Source organism: Dama dama, chromosome 4, assembly GCF_033118175.1.
Source record: "Dama dama isolate Ldn47 chromosome 4, ASM3311817v1, whole genome shotgun sequence".
Classification (NCBI taxonomy): Eukaryota; Metazoa; Chordata; class Mammalia; order Artiodactyla; family Cervidae; genus Dama; species Dama dama.
In genome coordinates this window covers 68,154,391-68,167,387 of record NC_083684.1, presented here as the reverse complement: position 1 = coordinate 68,167,387, position 12,997 = coordinate 68,154,391, and the positions used below count along the sequence as shown (strand labels likewise).

The 12,997-nt window shown below is 44.0% G+C and overlaps 1 protein-coding gene across 1 annotated transcript; it reads right to left on the bottom strand.

Moving 5' to 3' along the window:
* Window positions 1–260: 260 nt before the first annotated feature.
* On the bottom strand, window positions 261–12,367 carry LOC133051902 (cationic amino acid transporter 3-like). Its single transcript, XM_061136581.1, has 12 exons — window positions 12,297–12,367; window positions 7,719–8,111; window positions 6,994–7,152; window positions 6,002–6,179; window positions 5,663–5,775; window positions 5,258–5,483; window positions 4,955–5,094; window positions 4,749–4,851; window positions 1,262–1,449; window positions 896–1,062; window positions 515–623; window positions 261–349 (listed from the first exon to the last, which is right to left on the bottom strand). The coding sequence occupies exons 2-12, from the start codon at window positions 8,086–8,088 to the stop codon at window positions 261–263; spliced, it is 1,842 nt and encodes a 613-aa protein (XP_060992564.1). The 5' UTR covers window positions 8,089–8,111; window positions 12,297–12,367.
* Between the last annotated feature and the right edge of the window lie 630 nt (window positions 12,368–12,997).

Here is a 12,997-nt window from a genome sequence, read left to right as displayed (position 1 = left end):
TGCTGCTTACTTTGTAATTTCTTTGTGAAAATTCATTTTGCTGCACTTTTCTAATCTTTAAAAAGTTTATTTAAAATTTATACAAAGTTACAGTCACTTTGTCCATGAACAATAAATACAGGGCTCTAAGTGCCACCACCTTCACAGTCCATAGAGGCTCACAGTGTCCTTTGAACTGGAAGATCCTCCAGAGCCTGGAGGGATTTCACACAGCATCTATTTCCTGTGGTTAAGATGACTCAGCACCAGGGATGTTTTTGTCAAGTCTGGGAGGTGGAGGCTGGTGGCTGTTCCTCATTGTTCTCCTTCAGGCTGTGTCGGATCCCATATCCAAAGTATATGACAAATCCTAGTAGGGAAATGAGACAATGAGAAGGAAAAGAAGGTGCTCTCCTCACTTACAAATGCCCAATAGGCTTCCTATTATGGTGTCTGACACAATCTAAGGGAGGTGGTAGGAAGATGGTTGGATCTGGTCACTCAATAAGCCTCCTTATCCCAGAAAACCACTTACCAATGGCATTCCAGATGCCAAATTGGGTCCAAGTCCTCGAGGTCATCAGCATCATCAAGTAAACATTCACAAAGATGCTGACCAGTGGGAGGACAGGCAGAGCAGGAGCCTGTGGGCAGAGTCAGTTCATCCCTGGACACACCCCAGATGTCTGAAAGGGAGACCCTACCCAATGAGGGCAGAACAAGTTCAGTCCATTCAGGCTGTATGTTCAGTGCCTACTGAGATTGTGTATGTATAGCACTGAGTGTGGATCAGGGAAGGGTCCATTTGTTTTAGCAACTTGTCTTCTTCTCTGGGCCAGTAGAGGATGTTCAGACCTCAAAGCATGCAAACTTCGTTTATTCAAGGTGGACACTTTGGGTACACAAGGTCACCTACCCTGAACATTAGAGGAGAAGTGTCCTGGGGCTGCCTCCAGATGATGACTGTGACCCCAGTGATGAGCAGCAGCAGCAGCATAGCCACTGTTGTGAGCACGGGGTCTCCAGAGAACACATGTCTGGGCCACTGGGCCAGGATCAGGCTCAGGATTATCAGCAGAAGAACTGCAAGGGTCAAGGTGGAGGAGAACAGACTGGACCCAGAAGACAAAGATGTCAGGACCTTGTGTCACACCCCTCCCTGAAACCAACATCAGGAAAGGTCATCACATCTCCATGACTCTTCCTCAACGGCCAAAGACACAGTATCTCACCCCATCCTGTCAATTTCAGAATGGGACCAAAGAGAAATCCCACTGCTCACCAAGCAGAGAGGCACATCCATAGACAATCTGGCCAGATTTCTGGATGGGGATGGTGCTGGCAGGGAACCACAGACTCTTTAGAATCCTTGAGATGCTGGCTTCAGCTGCAGAGTCCAAAGGATGTTCTTCAACTTCAGGCTCCATTTCAACTTCCTCCTCTGCTTTCTCATTCAGGTCTGGCTGGTACCTGAATAGAGGTATTAAGGCAATAATAACAGCAGTCTCTTTGACAAAACGTGGTCCACTGGAGAAGGGAATGGCAAACCACTTCAGTATTCTTGTCTTGAGAACCCCATGAACAAAGATAGGACAGTGAAAAGGCAAAAAGATAGGACACTGAAAGATGAACTCTCCAGGTCCATAGGTGCCCAAAACACTACTGGAGATCAGCAGAGAAATAACTACAGAAAGAATGAAGAGACGAAGCCAAAACAAAAACAACATCCACTTTTGAATGTGAATGGTTTTGGAAGTAAAGTCCAATGCTGTAAAGAGCAATATTGCATAGGAACCTGGAATGTTAGGTCCATAAACTAAGGCAAAGTGGAAGTGGTCAAACAGGAGATGGCAAGGGTGAATATTGACATTTTAGAGATCAGCGAACTAAAATGGACTGGAATGGGTGAATTTAGCTCAGATGACCATTATATCTACTACTGTGGGCAAGAAACCCTTAGAAGAAATGGAGTAGCCATCACAGTAAAACAGTGAGTCCGAAATGCAGTACGTGGGAAGAGAAAGAAAGAAATGCAGTACTTGGATGCAATCTCAAAAACAACAGAAAGATCTCTTCGTTTCCAAGGCAAACCATTCAATATCACAGTAATCCAAGTCTATGCCCCAACCAGTAAAGCTGAAGAAGCTTGAAGACCTTCTAGAAGACCTATAAGACCTTCTAGAACTAATACCCCCAAACGATGTCCCTTTCATTATAGGGGGCTGGAATGCAAAAGTTGGAAGTCAAGAAATACCTGGAGTACAGCTAAATTTGGCCTTGGAGTACAGAATGTAGCAGGGCCAAAGCTAGTAGAGTTTTGCCAAGAGAACACACTGGTCATAGCAAACACCCTCTTCCAACAACACAAGAGAAGACTCCACACGTGAACATCACCAGATGGTCAACACTGAAATCAGATTGATTACATTCTTTGCAGCCAAAGATGGAGAAGCTCTATACAGTCAGCAAAAACAAGACCAGGAGCTGACTGTGGCTTAGATCATGAACTCCTTATTGCCAAATTCAGACTGAAATTGAAGAAAGTGGAGAAAACCACTAGACCATTCAGGTATGACCTAAATCAAATCCCTTATGACTATAAAGTGGAAGTAAGAAATAGATTCAAAGGATTAGATCTGATAGAGTGTGTGAAGAACTATAGACCGAGGTTCATGACATTGTACAGGAGGCAGTGATCAAGACCATCCCAAGAAAAAGAAATGCAAAAGGCAAAATGGTTGTCTGAGGAGGCCTTGCAAATAGCTGCGAAAAGAAGAAAAGTGAAAGGCAAAGGAGAAAAGGGAAGTTATACCCATTTGAATGCAGAGTTCCAAAGAATAGCAAGGAGAGATAAGAAAGACTTCCTCAGTGATCAATGCAAAGAAATAGAGGAAAACAATAGAACGGGAAAGACTAGAGATCTCTCTAAGAAAATTAGATATAACAGGGGCACATTTCATGCAAAGATGGGCACATAAAGACAAAAATGGTGTGGACCTAACAGAAGCAGAAGATATTAAGAGAGGTGGCAAGACTACACAGAAGAACTAAACAGAAAGATTTTCATGACCCAGATAACCACGATGGTGTGATCACTCACCTAGAGCCAGACAACCTGGAATGTGAACTCAAGTGGGCCTTAGGAAGCATCACTATGAACAAAACTAGTGGAGGTGATGGAATTCCAGTTGAGCTATTTCAAATACTAAAGGATGATGCTGTAAAAGTGCTGCACTCAATATGTCAGCAAATTTGGAAAACTCAGCAGTGGCCACAGGACTGGAAAAGGTCAGTTTTCATTCCAACCCCAAAGAGAGGCAATGCCAAAGAATGCTCAAACTACCACACAATTGCATTCATCTCACATGCTAGTAAAGTAATGCTCAAAATTCTCCAAGCCAGGCTTCAAAAATACATGAACCGTGAGTTTCCAGATATTCAAGCTGGTTTTAGAAAAGGCAGAGGAACCAGAGATCAAATTGCCAACATCCTCTGGATCATCAAAAAAGCAAGAGAGGTCCAGAAAAAACATCTATTTCTGTTTTATTGACTATGCCAAAGCCTTTGACTGTGTGGATCACAAGAAATTTTGGAAAATTCTTAAAGCGATGGGAAAACCAGGCCTCCCGACCTGCCTCCTGAGAAATCTGTATGCAGGTCAAGAAGCAACAGTTAGAACTGGACATGAAACAACAGACGGTTCCAAATCAGGAAAGGAGTACGTCAAGGCTGTATATTGTCACCCTGCTTATTTAACTTCTATGTAGAATACATCATGAGAAATGCTGGACTGGATGAAGCACAAGCTGGAATCAAGATTGTTGGGAGACATATCAAAAACCTCAGATATGCAGATGACACCACTCTTGTGGCAGAAAGCAAAGAACTAAAGAGCCTCTTGATGAAAGTGAAAGAGGAGAGTGAAAAAGTTGGCTTAAATGTCAGCATTCAGAAAACTGAGATCATGGCATCCAGTCCCATCACTTCATGGCAAATTGATGGGGAAACCAATGGAAACACTGAGAAACCTTATTTTTTGGGGCTCCAAAATCAATGCAGATGGTGACTGCAGTCATGAAATTAAAAGATGCATGCTCCTTGGAAGAAACATTATGACCAACTTAGCATATTAAAAAGCAGAGACATCACTTTGCCAACAAAGGTCTGTAGTCAAAGCTATGGTTTTTCTAGTAGTCATGTATGGATGTGAAAGTTGGACTATAAAGAAAGCTGAATGTCAAAGAACTGATGCTTTTGAACTGTGGTGTTGGAGAGGACTCTTGAGAGTCCCTTAGACTGCAAGGAGAACCAATCAGTCCATCCTAAAGGAAATCAGTCCTGAATATTCTTTGGAAGGACTGATGTTGAAGCTGAAACTCCAATACTTTGGCCACCTGATGCAAAGGACTGACTCATTTGAAAAGACTCTGATGCTGGGAAAGATTGAAGTCAGGAGAAGGGGACAACAGAGGATGAGACAGTTGGATGGCATCACCGACTTAATGGACATAAGTTTGAGTAAACTCTGGGAGTTGGTGATGGACAGAGAGTCATGGCGTGCTGCAGTCGACAGGGTTGCAAAGAGTTGGACACGACTGAGTGACTGAATTGAACTTAACTACTAACCCAACATCAGATGATCTATTGATCTCTTTCCTGCCTTAAGGAGACCAAGACATATAGAAAGCAACATTAAACCAGAAGACGATTACCTACCCATCAACCCCCATGGGTCTAAGACCCCCAGCCTAGGTATAGTGGAGCCTCACCTGAGGACAAGCACAGAAAAAGTCGCAAGGGTATTACCAAATATCATCCCAGTTGACATGTGTTCCACCATATGTCGGAGGTCCAAGAGTAACGCCATGATGGCTAGAATGAAGGCACAAACAAGGTGGAGAAGTGGGTGAGAAATCACTAGAAATATCCAAGTTAAGGAAATTGATTGGAGAAGGAGTGTGTTTCATTTATTCACCTGCGAGGTTTACAGAAGACATTATAGCCATGACAGGGGTGCCTGTGCGGGCATGGATCTGAGCAAGACCCCGGAAAAGGAGTCCATCCTTGGCCATTGCACAGATCAACTGAGACATGTAAAATATGGTGCCCAGGAGGCTGGAAGAGAAAATGAAAACACATGTGCAGACTTGGAGACAAGGGATAGCCTAGGCCATCTCCTCCCTTGTCTACATGGGGTAAGGTTCTTGCTCTCTTGTCCCTCATACCAAGGGACAGATACCTAAGAATCTGACAGTAGACAGGGAGAAAACCATGGCACTGACCTGTATAAAGAGCACACAAAAAGACAACAGCCATGATGTATCTGGCAGGGTCCCACCCAACGTGGAGAAAAGCCTGTGGTAAGGGGCTGAAAGGATGAATCTGGTAGTAGGGCACCATGAGGGTGATTGATGCTGAGACACCAGAGTACGCCAAAAAGCCAATGAAGATGGAGATCACCATGCTCAAAATGATGGAACGCTGAGGATTTCGGGCTTCTCTCCCTGCAGGTGGGTGGAAGTACTAGGTCAGGAAAACACACTGGAGTGAAAGCAAAAAGAAGAAAAAAATCCCCTTTCCTCTTGCATTTTCCAAAGCAGGTTAACCATCTACCAACCCCTGTGCCCAAGGGCAGCTGAAACTGTGCCCAAGCCCCTGATGGGACCCACAATAACCATGTTACCTTTCATGACAATGCCATCAAAACCAACAAATGAGTAGAAGCATAGGGCTGCTCCTTGGAGAATCCCATCAAAGCCAAAGGGCACAAACCCTCCAGAACCGAGAGGGCCCAAGCTATGGTGAGAGAAGGAATGAGGAAGGACATGGGTGGGGTGTGTTCAGTCATCTCTACTGGATTCTTCCCTTCATACCACAAGCCCTGGGCTCCAGCACTCCCATCATCTGATCTTGTGGATTCACCAGCCCAGATCTCTCTAGTCTCTACTGTCTTCCCAGCTCTGCACTGCCACCTCCCCCACTTCACAAGCATTTCTCTGGCCAAGGGTCATAGCCTCCTAACCTATAGATGTCACTGGATCTGGATGTGTTCAGTCTGTAGTCCTGTTCTGTGAGCTGCCAGTTGTGCAGGTCTCCCTTAATGAAGCCAGAGATGATCGTGAAGATTGGAACAAAAATGTTGATGCCTGTGAACACTTTGATGATCAGGGGTGATGCATAAGAGCCCAGAAGCATTACTCCTATGGGATAGATGGAATATGAAACACTCAAAATAAATAAATCCATAGAGAGAGAAATGAGACTAATGGTTGCCAGAGGCGGGAAGTTGCAGACCGCGGCGAGGACACTGACGGTTCAGCGGGTACCGGAAGCAGTCTTTCCTTTGGGGAGATGAACAAGTTTGGAAGTATATGGAGGCGATGGTTGCACAACATGGTGAATGTACTAAGTGCCACTGAATTGTACACTTTCAGATGGTTGATGTCGTATCTCACAATATATGTCTATGAAATCATTAGCTTGTATAACTTAAACCTATACAGTGCTATATGTCAAATATATCTAAATAAAGGTGGGAGAGAATAATAAAATTATTAATTTTATGCTATGAGGACTTCCTTTCAACTGAAAAACAAAGCATTCTTTGATCTCAGTACAGAGGAGGAAGCTTGTTGGTCTAAGTCAATGATTCTCAGCGGGGGTGATTTTGCCTCCCAGCCAGTTGGCACTGTCTGGAGACTTTCTGGGTGTCACAGTTTGGGGGCAGGGAGGCCATCACTGGTGTCTAGTGAGTAAAGGCTGGGAATGATTTTTATTCCACACCCAACACTGATTTTTTAAAAACCTTACAATGCATAGGACAACCCCCCACACCAAGAATGATCCAGTCCGAATTGTCAACGGTGCCGAGAATAAAAAGCAACAGTGTGTGTCCTCCCCTCCTGCCACCTTTCCTTCCAGTCCTAACCCCACTCATTCTTCACCCAAGCCTTTCCATCCCCAGCTCCTTCTTCACACCCCACTCTTCTCATCCTATCTCTGTCCCCTTCTCACCGATCATCACCAGCAACAGGGCCAGAGCAACAAAGTCTGGGAACGTGGCCAGGAAAGAGGGCATATATGGAGAGAAAGTCTCCTCTAACGCCTGAGAGATGTGATTTCCAATCAGGCTGTCAAAGGTGATGCTCCACACTTTGGACAAACTGGCAGTGCCTATGGAGGCAGAAGAATATTCATTAACAAGGATAAATTGATTCTTGACTATGTGCTGTGGGATATGTTATGAAAGAAAGACAAAGTACCTAATCTCAAAGAGTTTCTCCTCCTGGGGTGGGAAGAGCAGACCCAGATAACTCACAAAATAGGTCACTATTTGGTATAATTAGGAGGAGATCAATGTTATGCAAGACAAGAACACAGAAAAGTGGGACCAGGGAGGCTGGGAGATGAGAGCTGAAATTTTTAAATCATGTGGTAAAGGAAAATCCCACAAAGACAACAGCTGACCAAAAACTTCAATATGGTGAATGGATGAGCCTGTGGGCCATGCCTCCCTCTCATCCACTCCCTACAGTTCCTTTTCCTTCTGGTTTCCTGGATCATCATTTAAAGAAACAGGATAGACCTGAGTACAATGAAGTTGTGGGGTTTTACTGCCAATGTTATCCTCCTCCCACACAAGGTAGATAACAAAGTGTGAATGAGAGAAGATCCCAATCCTCCTCCCTCCTTGCTTCCTGATCTTAAGACCCACGCTTTCCCCCACTCCATCATCTCACCAATGACTAAATACAGGATGAGGTTCCAGCCAATGATGAAGGCCCACAGTTGTCCCATGGTGGCATAGCTGTAGAGATACACAGAACCAGAACATGGTACCTGGGCCCGTAACTCAGCATAGCAGAGACCACACATCACACAAGACAGGGCAGCCACCAAGAGGGAGATGATGGTTGCTGGTCCAGCTATGTATTTGGCCACAGCACCAGCCACGATGTACACACTTGCTCCCAAGGTGCTGGCCACACCGAAGCCCACCAGGTCCAGTGTGTTTAGATGAGCTGCAGGACTCTCAGACTCCGCTATGGGCTCCAGTGGCCGCTTGCGGACCAGCTTCTGACCAAGTTGGCAAACGTACTGACGCAGCATCCTCACGGAGTTGATATGATCTGCTGAGAACGCAAGACACAAAGTCATTAAGAATGTTCATCCTAAACAACAGGGTCCTAACTGTGTAGCCCAGGAAACTCTATTTAATATCATGTGATAAACCAGGATGGAAAAGAATATGAAAAAGAATGTGTATATGTATATGTATCACTGAATCTGTACAGCAGAAATTTAGCCTATCCCTTCTCCAGTGAATCTTCCCAAACCAGGAATCAACCCAGGGTTTCCTGCATTGCAGGCAAATTCTTTACCAACTGAATAATCAGGGAAGAGGCTTTAAACAACACTACTTCAAAAAAAAAAAAAAAAAAGTCCCATCTGCCCTTGATCCTGGGAGTCCAATTCCGTGGAGCAATGGAGTAATGGGGAGCAAGTGGTAAAAGGACACATTGATCAAGTTCTCTGTCTCTGAGCTTTGGTTCCTTAAACATAAATACATCTTTTAATATGATTCAAAATTACCAGAAAGGTTGCGTGAAGGAAAGTAAGATGGAGTGGATTCTATCTCCTCAAATGTACCCCTTTGGTGGATATACTGTTTTGAGCTGAAGGCAGTTAAGACCCAGCAGACTCTGGAGAAACTCCTTGCCTCTCCCTTAACTGTTCAAAATAATTGGATTAGGGGACCTATGCCAGGAAGAGAGCTATTATGAGACAACTTTTTATTTTTTTCCTAATTATTTTTATTAGTTGGAGGCTAATTACTTTACAATATTGTAGTGGTTTTTGCCACAGAGTGACATGAATCAGCCATGGATTTGCATGTGTTCCCCATCCTGAACCCCCCTCCCACCTCCCTCCCCACCCCATCCCTCTGGGTCATTCCAGTGCACCAGCCCCGAGCACTTGTCCCATGCATCCAACCTGGACTGGCGATCTATTTCACACTTGATAATATACAACTTTTTAAACTCAGGAAGTCTTCCCTGCTTGGAGTGGCAAACATGTGTTCACCGAGCATTTGCTCTTCCCATCTTCCTTTGAGCCGTCTTCCTCCCCTTTGAAGCCCCAGATTCTTTCCTTTTTATGTTAAACTCATGATACCATATAAGCCTCCCTTGCTTGACTCTCTTGAGCCTCAAGTTTTTGTGGGGCTCTCATACATAACAATCCACCTGCATTGCAGGAGAATCTGCCTGCAATGCAGGAGACCCCAGTTTGATTCCTGGGTCAGGAAGATCCCCTGGGGAAGGGAAAGGCTACCCACTCCAGTATTCTTGGGCTTTCCTTGTGGCTCAGCTGGTAGAGAATACGCCTGCAATGCAGGAGACCCGAGTTCGATCCCTGGATTGGGAAGATCCCCTGGAGAAGGGAAAGGCTACCCACTCTAGTATTCTGGCCTGGAGAATTCGGGGTCACAAAATGTCTGACACGACTGAGTGACTTTCACTTTCACAATTTCACATACATAGCAAATTAAATTTGTTGATTTGTCTCACATCAATTTAATTATTAGACCAGCTGAAGAAGCTAGATAAGTTTTCTGCTTCTTGGGCAGAAAAAGCCTCAAATGCAGCGGTGATACACAGAAGCTGCTTAACTGGTATAAGTTGAGTGGATAAAAGGGGCTTCCTACGTGGCTCAGTGGTAAAGACTCTGCCTACCAAGGCAGGAGATGCAGGAGACAAAATGGCAACCCACTCCAGGATTCTTGCCTGGAAAAGTCCATGGACAGAGGAGCCTGGCAGGCTACAGTCCAAGGGGTCACCAAAAGTCAGACATGACTGAGGATGCATGAATGAATAAATGAACAGTTTAATAAATGAATGGTTAAGAATATGATTTTTTAATTGAAATCAACCAGCTCTGGAACATAATAATTTTTCTGAGTTTTCACAAACTACATACCACCTTTGCCCTCCTTTCCTGTATAATGTAGGGAAGATTGTCATCATCATTATTTCATCCCCTCTTTGATACATGTGAAGTGACTGTTTTAGGAGCTTGGTAATCAAAGAGCTCAGACTCTGCATAATTTTTCACCAAGGATCCTGAAAACTGAGAGCTTCCTGTTTTGTTGCTTGCAGAGTGACATGGAATAGGAACTCTGCTTTGGGCAGAGTGAGATAGAATTTGTAGGAGGGACAGACTCTAGACTAGCTCTGTCATAGCATCAAACCAGAGAGGTCTCCCAACTGCTTGGAGGGAGGGGGATGAACCTTCATTCTGAATCAGAAATGACAGGACTCTGTTTCCTGCTCCTTTGAGGCCTGAAATGTCTCCTCACCACATGGCTCTGCAGGGCTAGGATGACCCAGTGACCACGAGTTACCTTCAGGGGGCTCTCTCTTCCAATACTCTTAAGTCCAAGCCCAGCATTATGGCTAAGAGCAAGGTTAAGAACCCAGGAGAATATTATTAGAATATTGGCTTCCTCAACACTCCTGTGCCTTTGAAGAAGTCATTCACTTCAGTGGACCTCCATTTTCTTCTAGATTATGTTCTGCTGATGAATCCTTGTGCACGTTAAATGGTGCATCTGTTGTGGCATTCCTCCAAAAGCTAAAAGTGGATTGATTTACCATGTGATCCATTCACCCTATGGGTGTATACCCCAAAGAATGGAAAATAGGATCTCAAAGAGATATTTGTACACTCGTGTTCAAAAGAGTGTTATCACAATAGCTGAAAGTTGGAAGCAACCCAAATGTCCTTCCATGAAAGAATGGATAAGCACCATGTGATCTATATACACAGTGGAATATTATGCAGCCTTAAAAAGACAGGAAATTCTGATGTGTGCTACAACATGGAGGAACCTTGAGGATATTATGCTAAGTAACCTCAGCCAATAACAAGAAAACAAATACTGCATGATTCCACTTCTGTGAACTTGCAAGAGTTATCAAATTATAGAGACAGAAAGCAGGATGGTGGTTTTCAAGGGGCTGGGGTGAAGGGGGAAGTGGAGAGTTATCATAAAATGGGGTCAAAGTTTTAGTTTTACAGGATTAAAAATGATCTAGAGATTGGCTGCACAACAATGTAAATACACTTAACATTATTGAACTGTATACTTAAAAAAATTTTATTGGAGGATAATTGCTTTACTATGTTGTGCTGGTTTCGGCTGTACAACAACATGAATCAGCTGTAAGTATATATGTGTTCCTCTCCCTCTTGACCTTCCCTCCCACCCCCCATCCCACCCCTCTAGGTCATCACAGAGGGTCAGACTGGGCTCCCCTAGCTGCTAGTGGCAGCTTCCCACTAGCTATCTATTTCACGCGTGACAGTGTATACATGTCAGTGTTACTTCCTCAACCTGTCCCCTCTCTCCTTCCCCCGCTGTACACTTAAAATCATTAAGATGGTTAATTTATGTCATGAGTATCTCACAACCATCTAAGAAATTGATGCCAATGATAAATAATTCAGCCAGCTTCACAGAGTTCCCAGGTGTAGAAAAAACAAAAATTACTTAATATAAATTACCATGCAGTAGTCCTCTACACATACCCAAATCCGCAGTTGTTCACGTTGATACAGTTTCCCCAAAATCCACAAAGGAGGAACCCTTAAATTTGGAGAGCCAACAGTATACAGGAGACTGAAACCAGTGATTCACCTAATGGAAACCCTATATAAAAGTTTATAATAATAAAATTTTATTAAAATACTTATAAAAAGTTTATAAAAAATAGTGTTGTGATAGTTTCAGGTGGACTGCAAAAGGACTCAACCAAAGGGACTCATATATATATGTGTGTGTATATATGAACTTCCCCCAAGGGTAACCACAGAAGGGTAACACACATATACATGTATCCATTCTCTCCCAAACACCCCTCCCATTCAGGCTGCCAAATAACATTGAGCAGAGTTCCCTGTGTCTACAGTATGTCCTTGTTGTTTATCCATTTTAAGTATATCAGTGTCTGCATGTCCATCCCAAACTCCGTAACTATCCCTTTTGCCTTTCCTAAAGGTATTCTTTCATATTGTTTGAACATCAGTCTAAAAAGAGTCTCCCAACCTCCAGACTTGATCAAAACCCCCGCCCACACCCCTTCTCTCACAAACACAACAGTTCTCAACTCCTCCTCCTTTCAACTAATAAACGGGTCTCTCCACCCTCAGGCTGGAGAGAGGCTGACCCCACTGCACTCTGGGGTTGCAGAGGCCTCTTTGGGAGAGTGTGAACTCAGCACTCAGTCTCCCACAGAAGAGGGTAACCCGAGACTTACTGGATCCTTGGAGCAGAGCCTGGAGCACAGGGTCAGTCAGGGAGGCTGAGGTTAAGCCGTGTGGGGCTGGAGCTGAGACATCTCCAAGAACTGAAGCGGGGAGTCCTGAGCACAGAAGGTAGCCCTAATCCCCGGAGTTGTAGGGGTGGGGATGGGGCTGAGCGGGTGGGGAACATCTGCCGTGTTGCTATCAGCTCTTGACTCTTCTGTGGTTACCCTTGGGGGAAGTTCTGAATTTCTTTTATCTTAAAATACATATTGCATTACATTTACCATTTTAGCCATCTTTAAGTGTGCAGTTTGGTCATGTGAAGTTCATTCACATTTTGTGTAACCAAACTCCAGAACTTTTTTCATCTGGCAAAACTGAAACTCTACCCATGCAACAAAATTTCCCCTTTCTTCTTTCCCAGTTCCTGTCAATCACCACTCTACTTTCTGTCTCTATGAATATGACCACTTACTTCATGTAAATGGAATCATATAGCATTTGTTATTTCTTGTCACACTTCTTTTACTTACCCCAATGTCCACTAGGTTATTTGCATTGTAGTTTATGTTATATTCCATTTTTAAAAAACATTTAAAAAAATTTTGGCTGTGCTGAGTCCTTGTTGCAGCTGGCAAGCTTTATTTAGTTGCAGCTCTCAGACTTGCTCTGGGGCATGTGGGATCTTAGTTCCCTGACTGGGGATTGAACC